Raw genomic sequence first — 21,498 nt, 5'->3', positions numbered from 1 at the left:
TGTGTTTAATAGAAAAGAAGGTACAGTATCCTCATGTTTCCTGAACTCTCATTCAACCACTGTTGCCTTTTATCATGTAATTACTCCATCAACCTTAATAGAGGAGAAACCTGATCAAAACGTTGTGTCTAGTGTGTTATGACTTTAATATCTTTTTAGCAATACGCAATGGATTACCTGTTTTGTACTTGTACAAGAATATTTGAATTTGAATTTGGACAGTCCGACGGAAGGAGGGAAAAACAGTGGATGGAAGGTAGACACAGCAACCTGGCCGAGGCGTAGGTTAGTTTTTGGAGCGAGCACATTGAAGATGTTGCTTTCTATGAGGCTGGAAATTGTTCAGAGGTCACGCCAGTTGTGTGATGGGAATACTTGCATAAGGCTCGTGTGAGAGCAGGAATGATGAAAACATAAGGTACACTTGAAATCCCTGCTAAGATGTGGTCTTTCTTACACAAGTGTGAACACTAGCATAGAGAGATATGGCATAAAGTGTGAACATGATTCATGTGCTGTAAAATTTCTTAAACCAGGGCTAAGCAGGACTTATCATGCTTTTCCTCCTCGTACTTCAGGTACTGTACATTACTCAGTGATACCCTGGTACCATATTGATTAGGTGTAACACAGGTTCTCTGCAACTTGTCTATTGGCCATGTGGTGGTGTTGGAGCATTTATTTCCCGCAGTATCAGCCTCTTGACACCTTGTTCTTTAACTTGTAGTGACTTCGTGAGGTTTCTTGGACATCAGTATGTTTTACTTTCATAATCTGGAAAGATATGGTAACAGCAGTGTCACATGACTCTTAACTCAAGCACATGTTGATTTGTTTCCATAAATTCATTCTGGTGCCAGAGAACACAACAGCTGTTGACTCTAATACCTGTACAGTACCGTGATCATGCTTCTGTTGCATTGCTTCCCCCTTGCTTCTTGAGTCTGTGGCTAATTGCTCCTTCCAAAGGTGGGTTGTAGGGTTGCCAATATTTGTTGCAAAAACTTTTTTTTCTCTATTTTGCCTTTTCAGTCCCTCTTTTATTTCTATTATGTTTTGGGTGTTGAGTTACTCGTATCACTTGTAGGAAGGATACAGCTTGCAACACCTTTGCAGCCTCTAAGTTGTACTTATGTCGTTCCACCTTGCTCTCCAACTATTTTAATCTTTCAAGATTTAAGAATTTTTGCTGTGGATTGTGGTGCTCCCACTTCAGAAGTGATATCCGTCAGAGCAGGTTTGATAATGAGTACTGGTGAGGGAATACAGAATTACCAGCCCTGCTTAGTAGGGTCCATATCACTACTAAGTGAGCCCATAGTTTTATATTTTGTTCAGTAAATGTGGGTACATTGTTACCACTTGAACAAAAGCACGGGTCTATAAAAGTAATGGTTTGTAAGTATAAAAGAAATTTTGCTCCAAAGAAATTATCATATTTGCTTTCTCAGGCCCTCCTAATGATCTTTCTCTCATATTTGGAATGAAGGACTGAATGAATTTACGAAATTTAGGCCAAAGGCCAAGCACGGACCACTGAGGCAATTCAGCGCTGAAAGGGAAATTGAAGGAAAAGGTTTTCAAGGTGTGACAGGAGGAAAACCTCACAGTTGGAGTTTGAAACCATTGTAGAAGGTGGAAAGTAGGATGAAAGAAAGAGAACATGAATGGAGGCACAATAAAAAGAATAAAAAGGGGTTGCAGCTAGGGGGGCTAAAGGGACGCTGCAGAGAACCTTCAGTAATACCAGCTGTTCATTGTGTGAGGTGCACTGATGGCACTATCTGGAGTATTTCTGCTTTTGTTTTTCTCCATAATGGGATTCAGTTGTCAGTGTTCTTCTCTGGAGCCTGGTTCTTTTGCCTGGTTTCTTTGCCATTTTTCTCAGGTTGAAGATTACTAAGGTAGCATACTGAAACAACTAGTTTGGTTGTATTCATTACAAAATGTATCCTTTGTATCAATCAACACAGTTGTGTAATGTTTTAAGTGTTCCCATAAGGTGGCATATATCTCCAGTTTTTCCACCTGAAGTAGGTACTATTGGAGCCTTTTTGAGTGGCTATACAGTACTTCTTGTTTGCTTTGAGTAGTATGCTACAGGTATTTATTTGGTAATACATTTTGCTGCATGTTTAGGAACTTTAAAGATACAGCACATGAACATTGAGGTTCCTCTGTATATAGCATTACCAAAACTTTCAAGATTTATGACTGGAGTAAAAAGGTTTATCTGTTTGCAATGTTACATATTATTCTTGTCATTAATCTATTTATATACTGTGTATACCTTAAGTACATGAATCATGAGTGTGGATTAAGTTGAAACAGGACATAATAAATAATACATTTATTGAACACAATCTACAAAAGTTAAATATGCAAAGAAAATACAAGCACTCAGACAACTCTTAGGATACCTGTAGACCTAGACTGAGGCCCAAATAGAGGATTAGAATACGTATTATTTTCAGATTCCCCAACATTCATTTCCACATGTACTCTCTGTATCATGACCACCTTTTATGATTAGAAAATGCACTACAGTAATATATAACAAGAAGTAAAATCAGGGAGTGATAGTGATGGATTAGAATTACCAGAGGAAGGAGACACGTGTTAATATTTGCACTTCCTTTTATTTGTTCATCATTGTGCCTGCTTTGTAGTACCTGGAAAGGGTACAATGTATGTGGGAAGAATAGATATCCATGCATCAGTAGTGTTATGATTGGTTCTTAGCCTACAGTTTTGCATTTCTTTGAGAAAATGTTTTGTTGTTCCGTGAAGATGTTTGGTTTGTTTTTAATCTTGACATTTTTTTTACTAGCTGGGAATTGGAGGAATGTATTACAAGGTTTATCGGGTTTATGAGTTTCCACAAAGAAACCCTTCTCCATCCTTCAAGAGGTGTTCCTTCAGAAGACTTTGCCAGTAGTCCTTTATTTCTTATCTGTTAGAATTAGTGCAGCTTTGAGTTCATCTTATTAAGTTTGGGTTAATCATTTCAGCATGGAGGAGTTGTAATGTTGTATCATCCCTGTACTGAACCAGTCCTTGTCCAGAGGCTGAAAAAAGTGCTCGTTGGCTGCTTCCGAAAGCATGTTATCACTCCCTATTCCAACTTGACTGTCGAGAGGGTGAGTAGAGTATTGATTCACTGGTATATAATTGATTGAATAAGTCTGCTTTTAAATCTTTCAAAAATAAGTCCTTTACACCTTACTGTTTGGGATAAACCATGTGACTGGGAAGAGTCGTTCTTTTACTTTATTTGTTAGCGATTGTGTTTATTTTTATTCCTCCAGCCACTGGCATTAGTAGCATGGGGATGCAGCATAGAAATGGCTATGGTAGATGAGAAGGAAGTAAAAGCTTTCATCAAGAAGAGAGCGCTACATGGTCCAGAGGGGAATATGGCCAAAGATGGTAGTTTCAATCAGTACCTCATTGCCAAGGCTGAATATCCCCCTGGATCTAACAACTCTGACAAGAACATCTGCCCAATGGACTCAGACTAAATTGAAAAGGTGCTATGGCTATGTATCCACTCTAGTATACCAGGTAACGGTTTTGGGAACAAACTGGGTTCTTTTATTGCTTTTTTTTTTTTTTTTCTAAAACTGTGTCCTTGTGTAGATTACCAGGCATAGTTATAATTTCCTAGGAATCAAGATCTGAATTTATTATTAGAGATGTACTTTATTAATTAGGGTAATTGTTATAACTGGGTTAATCAAGTAGTTTTTTATTGTAGAGTATAAAATTCCTACTTTTTATATCGGTGTGATTGGTGAGGTGCTGTGCATCCCTAGGTCACAAAAGGAAATATCTCGTGGTAACTTGGATTAGGACATAAGGCTGAAACTGTTGATTATAAAATCTTTTATAGAATCTGAATTACTGTTTCTAGTACACTAGGACTTTTTAAAACTTAGCTTCAGCTTTTGTAGAGATATACTTTATTAAATAAGATATTTGTTGTAACTGGATTAATGAAGTAGTTTTTCTTTCTTCAGCCACTGTTGTAGAGCTTGCTTAGTCTAATTCAGTGTCTTTACAAAACTTGTACTTCTCCAGTACTCAGCAGTTTGGCAACTAGAATTCCTATACTATTCAGCATTTTAGCAATTAAAATTGCACTAGTACTCAGTATTTTGGCAACTAAAATTGCTATAGTACAGTACTTAGCATTTTGACAACTAAAATTGCTCTAGTACTAAGCACTTTGGGAACTAAAATTGCCCTAGTACTCAGCATTTTGGCAACTAAAATTGCTCTAGCACTTAGCATTTTGGCAACTAAAAATTGCTCTAGTTCTTAGCATTTTGGCAACTAAAAATTGCTCTAGTTCTTAGCATTTTGGCAACTAAAATTGCTATAGTACAGTACTTAGCATTTTGACAACTAAAATTTCTCTAGTAGTATTCAACATTTGGACACTAAAATTGCTCTAGTACCCATGATTTTGGCAACTAAAATTGCTCTAGTACTCAACATTTTGGCAACTGAAATTGCTCTAGTAATGAGCATTTTAGCAACAAAATTGGTTTATTACTCAGCATTTTGGCAACTGAAATTACTCTAGTTCTCAGCATTTTGGCAACTAAAATTGCTCTACGACTCAGCATTTTGGCAACTAAAATTGCTCTAGTACTCAGCATTTTGGCAACTGAAATTACCCTAGTAATCAGCATTTTGGCAACTTGCAACACTTTTTCAGAATGATAATCGAGACAAGGATTTTTGTGATGATTTACCAAAGACTCATTAATTGTTAATTATATCTCTAAGTCTATACAATTTTGTTGACAGTTATAGTTTTTATTTTTTTGTTTTATTTGAAGTTATACAGCAGCCTTTTGTTTTTTATATGAATATGATTAGATTGATGCAGAATTTCATATTCTATTCCCTTGTTCAGATCTACATGAAGCATTTAAGATGTCCATTTGTATCAGTCAGTGCAGCATCTGTGGATAAATTTAAGATTTTAGCAAAGTGGATAAAATATACCTACATCTTAAAGTTTTTATTCACAATTGTTCATTAATTTTTACCAACAAAGTAAATGCCTGGCATAATACAGTAGTTGAACAGACTAATTGCATTTGTGGAATGAGATTTTTTCTGATTTTTCAGTAGCTGACTAGGTGGCATCTATGTATTTTCATCATCAAAAGACAATCTTGGTGTTTAGGTCTTTTTACATGGTAATCTCATGTGGCTTTAATGTAGCCTGTGCACTGTGATGTATGACTCGGTTCTTTTTATCTCTCATGCTTAGAGCAAGGCTGAATGTCTTGCAAGCCAGTGTTTTGGAAAGTGATCTCCTAGTTTCATAAAATGCTATACCGTTATTGCATTGAAACTTTTTGTTGGGGCAAGTGTTAAAGGGGAGTTTATGAAAGGCATACATTGTGAAGGAATTAGTTTTTGCATTGCCATAAGCTTCATGATATGTAAGGTTGCATATTTCTTGCAAGAGAAACTATATGAAGTGCTGTAGTTTTTCCTCTTATAGCTTTAAATACTTATGTTCCTAAAACAGTATTCAGCTTGGAAATAATGGACAAGGTGAAACTATGTTCAATTCAGTAAAGTAAATTATGTTTGTCTTAATAGTTTACAGTTCTGCAAATAATTTTTGTTAAAAATATCAGTGATGAGCATTATGAACTTGAAGATTTCTTTATTTTCATGAGGGATTGTAATAAAATAACAAGGGTTTTCATTTGCTTGTTTACAATCTGTACATTACTATGTTTTTGTGTTCAGAATCCGTAATAATTTACAGTTCTGCGAATAATTTTTTTAAAAAATATCAGTAATAAGCTTATTACTAACTTGAAGATTTCTTTATTTTGCATGAGGGATTGTAATAAAATAACAAGGTTTTTCATTTGCTTGTTTACAATCAGTACATTATTATGTTTTTGTGTTCAAAATCCGTAATAGTTTACAGTTCTGCGAATAATTTTTGTTAAAAATATCAGTAATGCTTATCACTAACTTGAAGATTTCTTTATTTTGCATGAGGGATTGTAATGAAATAACAAAGGTTTTCATTTGCTTGTTTACAATCAGTACATTATTATGTTTTTGCGTTCAGAATAGTTTTTACTGTATGTCCATTAACTCAGATACATTCATATTTTTTATTCACATCAGAACTTCTTATATTGAAATAGAACTTTTTCACTTCTTAAGCTTGTAAGATGAAAAGGTGAACTTTTTCACTTCAAGCTTAAGATGAAAAGGTGAAAAAGTAAAAGTATGTTGGTAGTGGTGATTCATGAATTAGAAGTCTTTTATAAATTAGTATACAGTATTGAAGTACTATATTGTAACTTGTACGGTCTTTCACATGTGTACCTTTCAACTTTTACCTTTTTAGATGATACTTCAATTAACTCGACTCCAACACTTGTCAAAACTGTAGTCATACATGTCATTAGAGGTTTCATGAACATAGTGTATGTAGGTTTCATGAACATAGTGTATGTACCAGAGAGGTAATTCTGGTAATTTTAAATATCTCTATATGGGTAGTACACTAAAGCTAATTTCATGTGATGTGATACATGACTGATTAAATTTTCAAAGTGAACTCCTTCCCATGGATAGTGAACTCATTGTTAAAGCTAGTTTGATTTAAAATTATGAATTAGTTGATGATCATCAATGGTTGTACAGGGGAGTATTTAAACTATCACAAGGTTAATTACAAAATCTCTATTGCAATCTCATGGTTACAGTAGTTTAAGCTAGTGATCTCCATCTCATAGCTACAGTATAGTTTAAAGTATGAATTAATTGATTACCATCAATGGATGAACAGTGGAGTATTTAAACTATCACAAGGTTAATACAAAATCTCTGTTGTAATCAGTAAATGTTGCTTTTATTGGTAGCCAAGCCAAGCTAATAAAATTTCATTCTATAATCTGGAAACTTTGATACTTTTCAGTCTACCTTTTATGTAAGCCATGTTACCTTCATTACATTTTACATGGGAATATTATTTATATTGGAAATTGTGTAGTGAATGTAGAGGTTTTCATTCAGTTAAGGAAAGAACACAAAGGATAATTGAAATGTGCTTTGTTTTCCTCTTAACTAATAGTAATATGCATTGGCAATGATGGCAAATGGCTCTGCATCATTTGCAGATTGGCCATATTTATTAACTTGCCTGTGGGTTTTTGATGGCTGGTATTCACCAGCCTTCAGGTGTGATTACTTAGTCCTCTGAACTGACTCAGTCTAGTGGATATTAGAGACTGGTTTCTCTCCGAAGCTTTTGGTGGAGATGGCAGGTACAGTCCTCTGAGCTGCTAAGTATCTCTGGTGATCAAATGACTCAGTCTAGCGGATATTAGACTGATTTCTCTCCAAAGCTTCTGGTGGAGATGGCAGGTACAGTCCCTCAAAGGTTCTCTGAAAACGTAAGTTAATAAATGTTAGTGGTTTATGTACTGTATGATACAGAACCTAGCCCTATTCAACAAATTTATAATTAAACCAGAGGTTTTTTTATTCTGTATTTAGTATTTGCTGTTGAGGATGATACTTTTATAGTCATGACCCCAGATTATTTCCCCTAGATTTGTCTCTGGCAGACTCTCAATTCCTCTTTCAATATCATAATTTTTTGGGATTAAAATTACATTTAAAACTTCTCTCAAGAAAAATGATGGCACTGAAAAAATGTTTCATCTTTCTATGGCTGTTTGTTCATTTTTCCTGCGAAAATTGAACATGCACAAAATTGTGGCTTTAATGCCATAGTCTAGTTTCAGAATGAGTAGGTATTTATAAATAAGTTTCTTGTATATGGAATATGAAGGTGAAGGATAAATCATTATCCCTTGATATGCTGATGGCTGTGTTAAATTTCTTAAAATACATTAAGTTCTCATAGTGGAAAAAGTTATCAAATCTGACTTATCAATGACATCTGACTTACCAATGACCCATTATTATTTTCACTTTGTTCATAACTAGTCTAGGTTTGGTCTTGAGAATAGAAAAGACATTATTAGTTTCACTTTGATCAAAACTAGTCTAGGCTTGGTCTTGAAAATGGAATACAGTGGAAACTCTTGTGTAATATTTCGAGGCACAGGATTCTGCATGGGGTAACTTGTTTGTGGCTCACCTGCAACAAAGTTAACCTATATTGGTCTGATGTATGTAATTTTTTTTATTACAAACACCATTGTTGTATACTGTACTGCCTTTCTTCCATGTAATGAAACTCAGTTACACCAACTTGTACCAAGCAAGCATAGTACTTCTGTGACACTTCACCTACTCCATGGATTGAACACACTGATGTACTTCATTCCCAGAATTTAGCTTGTAAGTGTTCCAGAATTTAGCTTGTAAGTGTCCCAGAATTTAGCTTGTAAGTGTTCCAGAATTTAGCTTGTAAGTGTTCAAGTTTTTCACACTTATTTCCAATTTTCATTTTAGTGAATTTTCACTGATTTCACTTAATTTTTGGATAATTTCTTGATGTTGTATGCGGGGTGCCTATGTTTCGCTTGCCCTTCTTGCTATTATCAGAAGTCCCATCATTTGGTTTATTTTGGGGGAATGTTTCACCATGTTTGCAATTTTTTTCTTTAGCTTGAAGGGATTTTTCATCTATTGAGAGCACTGTGCTTTGCCTAGTAATAGTGGTTTAAAACACAGTAACCAGCTGCCTTTAGTAGGACTAAAGTGCATAAAGGTTTTTTCTCATTCTATTTTCATGGAGTTTAAGTGTTTGTCATTATTTGTTTACAAGTGCACTTTGCCCGTGTTGTTTACTAAGCTACTGTGCCTAAAATGTTGCTTTGGAAAGACTGTAATGTATTTTTGTCTTAACTTGTTAGGGACCCCACCAGTATGTCTTGAAATGGATCAGTGTTTGTTTCAATACATATGCCAAGTCTTACCAGGAACCCCCCACCTGAGAGTGTTGTAAGGGATCAGTGTTTGCTTCAACAGATATGCTGAGTCCGTAAAGATTGGTTGGTGAATTATACATATATGCTCCTGTTTACCCAGAAAACATCTGAAGTGGTGTTTGAAGACTTGAAGGGGCCACCTCACTTTACTCTTCAGCTTGTGGTCTTGTTACAGTGTGTCTAATTTCACTGAAGAATTTAATCTCATCAAATGCTTCTTCCCTGTGATAATGTGCTCAGGCTGTGGGTATGAAACTCAAGTGCTCATTGACCCTTCTACTCCTGTGGTGCTCATGTCTGCAGAGAACTTGTTAAATTTGGCAATTTGCCTGCGACTCCAGACAAGGATATTTCATAAAATTCCCCTTCTTTGCTCTGGAATTTGTCTTGGTTACTTGCCCACAGCTGATGCCTCATGCCACCTTCTTGCCCAGGATAGATCTGCTGCAGTCTACTTTAACTTCCTTCTTGGATGGGCTTAACATTGTTCTGTTCTGGAGAGTATGACTGAACAGATGTCCTTGGTCAGTCATCTAATATTTTATGGTAAACTGTCTGCTTCTGGCAATCTACTTTTTTCTCCCATGGTGCTTTTGATGTTAACTGTGGCTCTCATCCTAGATCCTTTCCACTGCCAGATGAAGCAGTAATGACAGGTGAAGCAGTTAATGACTCCCTTTCTGTTTTTTCTTCAGTTGAGCCTCTGACTTTTGCTGCTACCATTATGCTACCATTAATTTTCCCACTTTGTCAAAGCTCTATCTTTCAGTTGAGCCCATGCCTTTTGTTGCTAGTAGTTCTGCTTTTTTGCAGCTTGAGAACATTCCTCCTGTTATAATGATAACCACTGCTGAAGTGAATCTTTCTCCTTGTGGGATTTTAAAGCATTTGAGGGTTTACTCTTATAATTTTATTATATCATTCCCAAGACATCTCAAAATCACCACTCCCATCGAAATAATGCGGGAACATTACAAGTGTAGACAGAAAATTCAAGATTACATTTGCTAACTCATTTTCAGCTTTTATTTTCATTGCTAAACCAGTCAAGATTGCATGTTCTAACTCACTTTCAGCTTTTATTTTCATTGCTGAGCCAGTGTAATAAGACTGATTTCTTTGGCCCTGTACTTTGCAGTCCTCTGTCATGCCTGTGGTTCTGCTCTTCCTGCTGTTGCAGACTGTTTGCATGACCATGAGCAAGGACTTTAAAACCAAAAAACTTAAGCTTAGCTTTGGTTCTCATTCTTTAGTTGGCCAGGATAGAAGTTCTTTTATGTTGGAGAAGAGGATGTTCTAGTGATTAATCCTCTGACAGTTATCTTTTAAATCTTGAAAGGCTTCTGTCTTCAAAGACAACTGTTACTACTTCGGGTCCTTTGATCAGCCACGACCCCTCATGGACTCCTTCAGAGGACCAGGTTTGACTGTACAACTGTGTAGTGTCAATTGGGAATTCTGACAAGAGCCCATTGTAATTTCATGTGATTCAGGATGACTGGTTCTTTGTGGAAGTGCAACTCCTGCATGTCCACTAGGTTAAACTGCAGTCTGACATCTAGTTTAATAGGATCCATGGGTTCTCAGGTGCATCTTTCATCGTTTTTAATATCATTGCTAGGGATGCTTCTTCTTCCTTTTATCCTAATATGGTTAAGTTATGACCTTCTAAATGAATATCATTAAGAGGTACTAAGGGTGAACTTTGTTTTGTTGAACTGACAGAAGTGGTTCCTCCCTGGTGCCACTGCCTTGCTGGCTGATGGCACTTTGTCAGTGGATATTACCATAATCTGTTTTTTTCTCTTCCTTAGACCAGCCTCTATTCTGCACATGTTTATACCAGCTCAATATGATATTGGAGAAGAAGGATGTCACTTATAAGGACCTCTGGAATTCTTTTTGTTGCAGAACTTCAAAGAGTTGCAAACTCAGGATCTGTTGGACAATTACCTTTCCTGAAGTAGTGAGAGAAGATAAAATGACATTTACAGCTATGACAGCCCTTGGAGAAGTACAGTCTGCCCCCCTTTCTCCTCAAGCCACATATCTGAGTATCCAGACAGGCATACTGCAGAAGTTGGTGCACCCATCTACAGGATTTGCTGCCACACAGTTCCCATCAAAAGGTCGGCACTCTCTCTTGCTGGAGGAGGAAGTCCTGGTAAACAGTTATTGGACACTTGGTGTTGCTGGAGAAGTTGGTTCCAAAGTTATTGGGCACTAGGTGTTGCTGGAGAAGTTGGTTCCCACAATTTCAGGATGCAGTCTCTGCAGCTGCAGCATGTGAGTTACTGGAAGGTTACCTTAATGTCAGACAGCTTCCATGTTTCTAAGACAATGTTCTACAGAAACTTTCATGGTGCAGCATGTGGAGAATCCATTGTGTAGAGTTCCTCTTGATGCAGCAGGTGGAGGATCCATTTGTGAGTTCCTCTTGTTCTGCTGGATCTATAAGTCTTTGTGTCAATGTTCATCAGTCAAGAGCTGAGTAACCCATGTGCTGGGTCTTCAGGGCAAGCTTTGTTTGTTGTCTGTGGAATGGCAAAGATCCATCAACTTTCAAGAATTAAGGACAGTATCCATCCTCCTCTTTCAGCATGCAAGTACTCATGACATACTTGTCAGGACATGTCAAGATAATGTCCAACAATATCACTAGTGTCCCGTTACCTCCAAAACCAAGGGGTCCTTACCTGGCAGTAGGATCCTTCCTTGGGCAGAGGAGCATTGTGTCTGCATGGTCCAAGATTTGAGCTGGATGTCCAAAGCGTGATTGCTAAAAACCCTCAGGATTAACTTTCAGATACTTCTAGCTGGTCGGCTGGTTAGTGTTGTGACATGCCACTCAGATGTCGCGGGTTTGCGTCTCCCCCAGGGTGATGAAAATTCACTGGCTTTGTATCACGATCAGTTAATGCTGCAGTGTGGGGTCTGTGGTGGGAGGTTTAGCCAACATTCCTTGGAAGCTTGAATTTCAAGTCAATGGCCCTTGTATGCTTGTTCCATGTGAATAGGTTTCATCTACTGAAATAATACAGATTATTGAGTGGTTGTGCTCTGGATATGCAGGGCCATTTGGCAAATGTAGTGTGCTCCATTTGTTGGACCTGTTCACAACATCATACGCACACAGCTCCTCCTTCATTTGCATTGCAAAAGACCCAGCAGCTTGGGCAACATAACTTGCTACAAGTTTGGGATGGTTAAGAAATCAATGCCTTACCCTCTCCCACCAACATGGGCCACCACGAAGTCTTAAATCTTGAAGAAAACATCTTCCATCAGCTTGCACAGTTGATAAATAAGGTTTACGTTGATGTTCCACTACCAACGTGAGCCACCATGAAGTCTTAAATCTTGAAGAAAACGTCTTCCATCAGCTTGCGCAGTTGATAAATAAGGCTTACGTTGATGTTCCACAAGAGAATTTATGTTCGCTGGCAATAAGGTTTACAAGGTTTGTGCTCTCTTCTTTTTTGCCAGCCTCATAGTGTAATTTGGAACTCCCTGTCATTCTTCAAGTTGTTACACTGGGATGCCATGCTACTTGTGCAAGATTTTATTTATTGTGCATCATCTTCCTCTAATCCTTGTGATATCATCAGTCATTTTCTAAGTGCAACAGAGGCATGGCTATTCCAGGGTATCAATCTTTGCCATGCATGTTGCTGGTGAATGCCTGGCTATGTGACTTCTTTTGGAGCATATTGCTGTTTTATCTTTAACATGAATCAAGTGTACTAAACATGAAACAAGTGTACTAATAAGTAATACAACTTATTCTTACTTGGCAATCTGGGTTCCTTTTGGGATGGGAGATTGCAGACATATCATCCCCTATTGTCTTCTGAATTATTAGTATTTCTTCCTAAATTGCAATTCAAGCAATATACGATTAAAAGGGTTTCACTGGACTAACTGTGATATTATAACCCAAAACATTTAATACAAACCAACTGATTACAGGAGTATTCTCATCCCTTCACGATGCCAGAATGAAGAACAACTGAGGCACCATAGGATGACGGTCTTGTCTTGCACAGTGAGGACAACTGGACTTGTTGCAAAGAGTACTGTAAAAGCAATATTTTCATTAAAGGGCTTTATGAAAAATAAGTTGTGCATTATAAACATGTATTGATGGCTTATAATTCATTTATTAGCTGATTTAAAACATACCCTGTTGACTACCATGACAGCTAATAGGCTAAGAACTGGCATTATCAGGAACCTAATTGTGGTTATTACAATTACATATGTATCTGGTAAAAATTGACCAGTAGATCTAGATCCACTAAAATGATTTGCAGTTAATGAAATCGTAAGTTAAAGCTAATATTGCAAAAATGTGCAATTTGAAATTTAAGTAATCATATAAAATGGCTCATTTAAATTACAATCTATACTCGATTTCTTTCTCATGAAGTATCCTAAATCATTGGAGTTACAGTGTTAGCAAGCATACAATGCTAGCAAGCATACAATTACAATGTAAATTATGTTGCAAATTATGAGCTTTATTTTTGAAAGTAGGTGTGATGACATATAGGTGTGATGGCATATATTATTTACTGTATATCTAAAAATGTACACTTACTTTATTGTTCCCAACATTCTGAACTGGAGATTATTCAAATATTTTCAGCACCAACAAAGGCTACTTTGCAGAATGTAGCTTCAAGTTCACAGTTCTTATCTATTATGCCAGTTGTTGTAGCAGGTGCATCCAAGGTTTCAAGAAGGCTAACAGACCATACCTTACAGTGTTCCTATTATTGGTCACAAGGTCCTCAAAATATAGTAGGATACTTAGGTCTGAAAAATAATTATAGTTTCAAGTCATTTAATCCTATATTAAAAGCCAATTTAAACTGATTTTAAACCAAAAGCTACTGTACAGAAAATTTCACTTATGATACAAAATTTGACAAAATTTGACAATCTCAAAATTCTATCTTGACAATTTCAAAATTCATTAAATTCAGAGATGCAACTTTAAAATTGTGTTGCAAAATGGCTGATAAAAACCAGAGGCCATATCAATAATGGGGTTTCAACATGCCTGACTTACCCTACTTTAAATTCACTGTAATAAAAAAATTTATAAAAGCTCTTCTCTGGTGTAGTGAAGTTGCTAGGACCACTTCATTACTCACAACAGAAGCTTCAAGCATTGCTCAACATGCTCTGATGTTCCTAACTACCCATCCAAATTCTGTGCTGGCCATTTGCAGTGTTGCCAGACTAAACTAGTTTGAGTAGTAGTTATCTTTTGGTTTTAAAGTACTTCAAATTTAATTTTAGAATCTGTACATGGGAAGATAACTTTAATGAAGCTTTTATACACAAACAGTAATGCAAAATTGACATCCAGTCTAGTGAATAATCTTATGTTGCCAAGCTTACCATGCAACTGTGGGTTATCTCTGGTTAACTTATTTCTGCAATTCATTACTCTATTACTTGAAAGGTAGTTCAATTACTTCATCCCTTGCACCTTCAACACTGAAGATCCTGATGATGTGAAACTGTTATATGAAGAATAAGTCTGGCTAATACTAAGACCTATTATAGTAACCAGAAATTCCAAAGAGACTTGCCAAATTATATAAGAATTATGTTTTACAAGTAGTGTAAAACAATTCTCTGATAATTTATCATGCAAAGGAATACAAATATCTTTGAGGTTTAGAAATCTTAAGAGACTTGCTGTTCCAGCTGCTACCAGTTTTCTTACCTTTTGCCTTAACATCTGGGGGATTTCAAAACAGTATACATGTTACCTGATCCACTGCTAAATTATGTCAGCAGGATCTAGAGTTTCCAATGATTGTTCAAACAAGGAAATTAGTCTCCACTCCTCTTAAACTCATCATCAACATACTTTTCAAAATGGTATAAACCAGAGTAATTTAAAGAAGGATCCAACCATAAAACGTGGGCCTCTGTAAAAGGGCATTTCATATAAGGCTGTCAGGCAGAAATTAAATATTTAACATTCAGCCTCTAATGCAATACAATTCAATACCTGACAACTGTTCAAGTGACTCATTTTAAATGCTACTTACATACTGTTGTAAATAAGCAGCATAACATCTAACATTCTACTTGTTGCAAACCCTTACGGATATCAACAACACATGGAACCGTGCACTAGAAATTTTCCTGATCCTTGTTGTGCCTACTTTTACTTTCTTCTGTTGCCTATAAGAAGCTTGTTTAACTCTTACAGTAAGGGCTAAATACACATCGAGCACACCCCTAGACTGGACTACATTTGAGGTTGGCTAATTTAAAAAAAAAAAATACATATCAAAGGTAAGCGGAAGATATGCTTATGTATATGGTGTAAGAGAAAAAAAATTTTTTTTGTATCTCTCACGGTAAGTTTGAAAGTATTTCCAACCCTGTGTGGTGCCTCTTTACCAAGACATTCGTAATAAATATGCTAATTTTACCCAGTTATGTTTTTTCTAATTTTTTTATTCTATTTAGTAAAATTATAATTACAGCTCACAGAATATCAAAACAGATAACAGCTAAAATCAGTAACACATTCTGAGTATATTTGTTGTAAAATAATTACAAGACATCCTTGGGTGGGAATGGTGGACAACATTCTCCTTTGACATCTCAAGGCAATGTGATCTCTCTCTCCTGTACTGACTAGCTAATATAGTTGCCACGAGTCATTTATAGCCCATCACTTTTCCCACAAAATTCGTTCAAACTGTATCGCACAAAATGTTGATTGTCAGAGGACAATACCCAAAATTTACGCTAAAGCTATAAATAGTCGTCATTTGATGACCCCCACTCACAAAGGGTTTAATCAGTTGATGGGATGAGGATGAGAATCCTCACTGTACTGGTCAATTCCACGCTGATACTGACAAAGCAGAATGGTCCTTAACCAGATTGGCCAAAGCAGAATGATCCCTAATCTGTCTGGCCAAAGCAGAATGATCCCTAATCTGTCTGGCCAAAGCAGAATGATCCCTAATCTGACTGGCCAAAGCAGAATGATCCCTAATCTGACTGGCCAAAGCAGAATGATCCCTAATCTGACTGGCCAAAGCAAAATGACCCCCAGTCTGACTAGCCAAAGCAGAATGATCCCTAAAATGACTGGCCAAAGCAGAATGATCCCTAAAATGACTGGCCAAAGCAGAATGATCCCTAATCTGACTGGCCAAAGCAGAATGATCCCTAATCTGACTGGCCATAGCAGAATGATCCCTAAAATGACTGGCCAAAGCAGAATGATCCCTAATCTTTGTACAAAACAACTTATGGCTTAAGAAACCTACACATACCGTCTATTGATGATACTTCTAAAGTATTGAATTCCCATTACTCTATTTCACTGATCAAAGAGGAAACTCAACGTAGTTTTCCCAGGTCATTTAAGGCACGGATCATACTCTGTGTTGCTTTCATGACTGAGGAAGTAGAGGTTGTTTTTTCACATGATCATGTCCTGAATAACCTCTGAAATGAAAGCCATCCATTAAAAACTGTATGTATGTATAAATAATCACTAAGCTTTTACAAAATATCATTTGAAAATATAAAAATGGAAATACTGTACCATGCTCTCAAGGCACGCTTGCCTTATTTTAAGAAAGTTCAACGCTTTGTTGCATTCCTACAACATGGGATCTGAACAATACAGGATAAAATTTCCATCACGTACCCTAGATGAGGAAGCAAAAAAAAACTGCTTCTTTAAGCACAATATATGTATATTAATATCATTCCACAAAGTGCACAATATATTAAAACTATTCTACAAAGTTCAGTTTAATGTCTTAGGCATTACAGCAGTTAATTTACATTTAACCAAAAATATCTGCCCTAACAAATGTTTGCAATCAATTCACCACAACTCCTTATGTCAAAAGCAGTTTTCTAGTTGAGTACACATTAAAAATGTTGACAGATTTCTCATAAATCATTACAAATATGTGGTGTACAGTGCATTAGCCCATCTGGTCAAGAGACATTCAGTATTTGTTGGCACTGCTCAATAGTATGAAGTCCAATTTCATATAAATGAACAGTAAAAATACTTAGAGGGTTTGCACTTGTAAATATAATTTAGATTGCAGCCAGATTTGGCTCAAACATGTCACATGTCACGCATTTTTACTGATAAAAAGCATTTTGTCTGAATAAATGGTAAGATAGCCTAAATTAGACTATCAGCAAAACAGAATAGTAGTATAATATAAACTACAGATGAAAAACTGACAAAATGATCTGGTAATATATCAAAATACCTTGAACTGTAGTTAACCTTAAACAAATACACTTTGAAAGATAGTAACTATGTAACCGTTACTACATACATGAAAGAAAATTACTGAAAAATATGTTGCAAAAACTACTGTAAAGTAAAAGATGTATGGCAATAGACTAGCCCTTGAATGGTCATCTTAGCACTAATATATAATGGCCTTAGGATATTTTCTTTATTTAAAGGTAGGCAGGATGGACAATTGGTAAAGAGGAAGAAGTAAATATTAAAACAAAGCAGCCCAGGGAGTGAAGATTTCCATATATATATATATGCTAGGTCTCACATAAAGAGCACCTCTGATTGATAATGGGAGTTATAATGAATATAGGATGATGTGTAAATCTGCTTGGAAGCAGAGGATGTAAAATGTCAGGTGAGGGCAGGGTTGCTAATGTATGCAGCCACAAGGCCTCAGTTACTCTCTTAACTCAGGGGAGAGTTAAGAGCATTTTATAAGCAGAACCTCTGAGAACTTAAAGTACACTTCAGATGTGATTCCAAATATCTGATATCGTGCAGTAAAAATCTACAGGGTGGGGTTATTGTCATGGAGAAGTTTTATGCTTAGAGAAAGTATTGTAATGCTGTACAGGAACAAATTACAATACAAAAGCCTGAGTGGCAGGTAAAATATGGACAACATTAACTGTCAAGCAACGCTCTACATGTACCTGCCAAAAAAGATGTCTCTCTACTAAATACTGTTATTATTTTGATTTGGCTATCAACATCTAGTTTCATCATCACTGTCTACCTTTTCCCAGACTTCCTTTACTTAAAAGGTTCCAAAACTTATTTTCATGGATTTATTCACCTCCTACAAATTCAAACATCTTGTTTACCGTGGAAGGCTTGAATGCAAAACTACACTCATGTCAGATTCAGCAACCAATTCAACCACTTGTGACATTCAACTGACCAAATGAGAGTTTCACGAGTCTCAAGAACTTAACTTCGCTGACTTAAAATATAAATCTAAACCACAAGTGCTACGAAAATAAGCATACAAAAAGGTGAAAATACCTCACAGCTCATACTCAAGATGAAACGCTCAAAACCACTGGCTCAAAAAAAAAAAAAAAAACTCACAGGCTCAGAATGGAGAAAATACCTTAAACCTCATGGGCTCAATATGGAAAAATTACCTTAACCTTATGAAGTCAAAATGAAAAAAGTGTGGAGGATTTCAGGTAAATCTTAAACTTAAAATAAAAAAAAAAACAAAACCTTATTGTCTCAAAGTAAGAAAAAAAATACCGAAGCCACTCAAACTGAAAGAAATACCTTATACAGTAAAACCCCATATTCGCAGACTCATGTATTCGCAGATTTCTCTGTGGAACGTATCTACTCATTATTTTCGGAAAATTCGGCCATTCGCGGTATTTTTCACTGAGAAATATTCACTAATTACTGTATTTTCACATTTTCATGACTAAATGCACAGGTATAAGCATTTTTTTGAGGCTTTTTTTGTGTTTAAACGATCAAAATAGGCAGTTTTAAGTGTTTTCAGAGGGGTTTTAAGTATCCACGGATTTTAGCTATTCGCAGGGGGGTGCGGTACGCATCCCCTGTGAATACGGGGGGTTTACTCTACAGTACACATCACTGACAAAAAACATAAGCCTCACTGAATAAAAATTACCTAAAAGCTTATACTATAAATACCTAAATCTCACAGCACCCCAAGAAAAATACCCTAAATGTTGCAGACCCAAGGCAAAATCTATATTAAAAAAAAAACACAAAATGAACAAACCATAAATCTCACAGCCTCAAAATGTTAATAATTATCCAAAAACTTGCAGGGATGAGGTGAGTAAGAGGCAGCTTCTGGGTAGTTACTAATTTATGTTGCTGTTTTTGATTAAGCTGGCTTTATGGCTGCACGGGCTCTTGCTCGTAGAGCAGCCTGTAAGATCTGTCACAAATTTCTGACAAGACAGGGACTTCCGCGAACAGAAAGGTAGCATCTAACATCACAGCAAGAATACAATAACAGCAAGAATGTGCAAAATTGATAGTCTATGTGTTTTCTCACACTGGAAAACAGTTAACAATTCTTTACAAAATAATAGTGTTCTTCATTACATATGGTTCAAAAGTTTACATTTTACATTTACAGATGGTTTTTGGTTTTACAAATGATATTCAGTAGTTCCTGCAACATGAATCACTGCTTCAACCGTCTGTCTTTGATTTGTGTTTCTGGGAAATCAACACCTTATGTTAGGTCAAGTTTCTTGCTTGAGCTCTTTTGGTAAGCAGTGGATGCCTGGTGGGGCCCAAGTGGGGCCCTACAAACTCATCCCAGGAGTCAAAATTGAAGTAGTACCCTAAATACATCATTACACATCCTAAAATTACGGATTTAGACGCAAAAAAAAACTTCAGCTTAAAGACTTAAGAGAAAATATACTCTAACCCAATGGATGCGATGGGAAAAACGTACTCTGACCTCAGAAAAAATTTAAACTATCTCAACCACATAAATAAAAAAAAAATACCATAAACCTAACACACCCTAATTCTCGGAAATCCAAAAGAGAGAGAGAAATCTCCTAAGCCTCAGGGATCCAAAATGAATAAAATGCCCTAAAACCCTGAACCTCAATAACCAATAAACAACCCTGAACTTTGGAGACCCTGAAAGAAAGGAAAATTCCCTAAATCACTTGAACTAGAAAAAAATAAAACTTAACCCTCATACTCAATAAGAATCAAGATTCAGAGAACTCAAAAAGATCAGATAGCATATCTGGTCTACCCTTAACCTAACCTAGCTTCAGGGATCCCCAAAAAATAAAATACCCCAACCCCAAAACTTCAAAAATCTACAATAAAATTTCTTTAAGCTCATGGTCTTATAAAGGAAAATCATCTAAACCCATAATTCAAATAATGAAAAAAACTCAAACTACTAGACTCATACTGGGAAAATATTTTCAAAGCTCATGGACTGGAAATTAAAAAAAACCTTTAAACCCATAAAAAATAGGGTCCCTGAAACTCAAATTGGAAAATAATCAACTCAGACTCAATTTGGTAAACTATTCTTAAACCTGACAACTGAAAATGGAATAAAAAAAACCTGAGCCTTACAGACTATGAAAAAGCTGTAAAAATACTGTAAGCTTTATAGTTAAATAATAAAATAATCCATGTGAAAAAGGGTCTTTAATAATAATAATAATAATAATAATAATAATAATAATAATAATAATACCACCGAAGTAGTGACAAACACCAATACCAGGTTGACTTAAGTAATTATGAGCTGTAAGTGAAATATTACAAAATCTACACTCCATTGATTGTTATCTCCCATTCACTAAGCTGCATGCACTTCTCAAATGAATCCCCATATATAACAATTATCAAGAGATGGTACAAAACACGATGTTAATCACGCAACGTCACTCCATCAGCTTGCAAAGTTTAAATATTTTGTCCATAAATTGTTACACGAATTATTCAAAAGACGCTTATGATGTATAAAGCGAATCTTGATTTTGTCTGATGCCAAATTACGTGTTTTCGCAAAAATAACATGGTGCTCAAGTCAATACAATCTAGTAAAACTTGTGAAATCAATTCATGCACAATACAGGCTTAAGACTGCAAATATGGTGGAAAGGAAGCTGCTATGCACGATTCTCTCCCTCGTAAATATTGCTGTATATATAATTATATATACATTACATCGGAGGCAAAACAGTTATCGTTATATAACGTCTCGAGTAAAATAACCTCTTTAAACTTTTAAACACTATCATACCACCAAAACTCCAAAAATTGAAAACCTAATTATACATCATGACATGATATACAACAGGCACCGGATGACCCATAGGCTAATGACGAGTCCTATGGGTCAGTCGGTGCATAGGCCTACACTCTAATGACTGGCGAGGCAAACTGGAACGGGGAAGTCAGTCAAGATTTAGATGCAAGTATGCAAATCAATACTCACCAATGCACTACACCGTTCCCAAAACTGCCAACGGGATAATTTCAATCATTGCTAAGTAAAGAACCGTCGTAATATTAGTCAATGAATTGTTTATCGCCATTAAATACCCGTCCCATTTTCCTAATGGTATGACACGATATATGAAGCACGATCTCTCCGTCGTCTGTCAGTGGTCAACCAAGAAGATTTATAGATACCGAAACCTCATTTAACAGTCAACACTAAACAGTAACTACTGATCGGGTGAATAATACAAGTGC

General features: G+C 36.1%; 1 protein-coding gene and 1 long non-coding RNA gene across 2 annotated transcripts in view; one reads left to right on the top strand and one right to left on the bottom strand.

The window, feature by feature from the left end:
* LOC136842449 (uncharacterized) overlaps positions 1-6,954 on the top strand; it is a 20,705-nt gene extending 13,751 nt beyond the window's left edge. Inside the window, 2 exon segments of the mRNA XM_067109804.1 lie at positions 3,012-3,140; positions 3,309-6,954. Of these exon segments, the coding sequence (XP_066965905.1) occupies positions 3,012-3,140; positions 3,309-3,521 (342 nt within the window). The 3' untranslated portion in view covers positions 3,522-6,954.
* Positions 5,844-21,498, bottom strand: LOC136842450 (uncharacterized). The gene is made up of 5 exons (XR_010854219.1): positions 21,239-21,498; positions 16,277-16,451; positions 13,558-13,775; positions 12,914-13,033; positions 5,844-7,440 (listed from the first exon to the last, which is right to left on the bottom strand). It is a non-coding gene; the product is annotated as an uncharacterized lncRNA (long non-coding RNA).

Source organism: Macrobrachium rosenbergii, chromosome 10, assembly GCF_040412425.1.
Source record: "Macrobrachium rosenbergii isolate ZJJX-2024 chromosome 10, ASM4041242v1, whole genome shotgun sequence".
Lineage (NCBI taxonomy): Eukaryota > Metazoa > Arthropoda > Malacostraca > Decapoda > Palaemonidae > Macrobrachium > Macrobrachium rosenbergii.
This window is presented reverse-complemented; position numbering and strand designations above follow the sequence as displayed.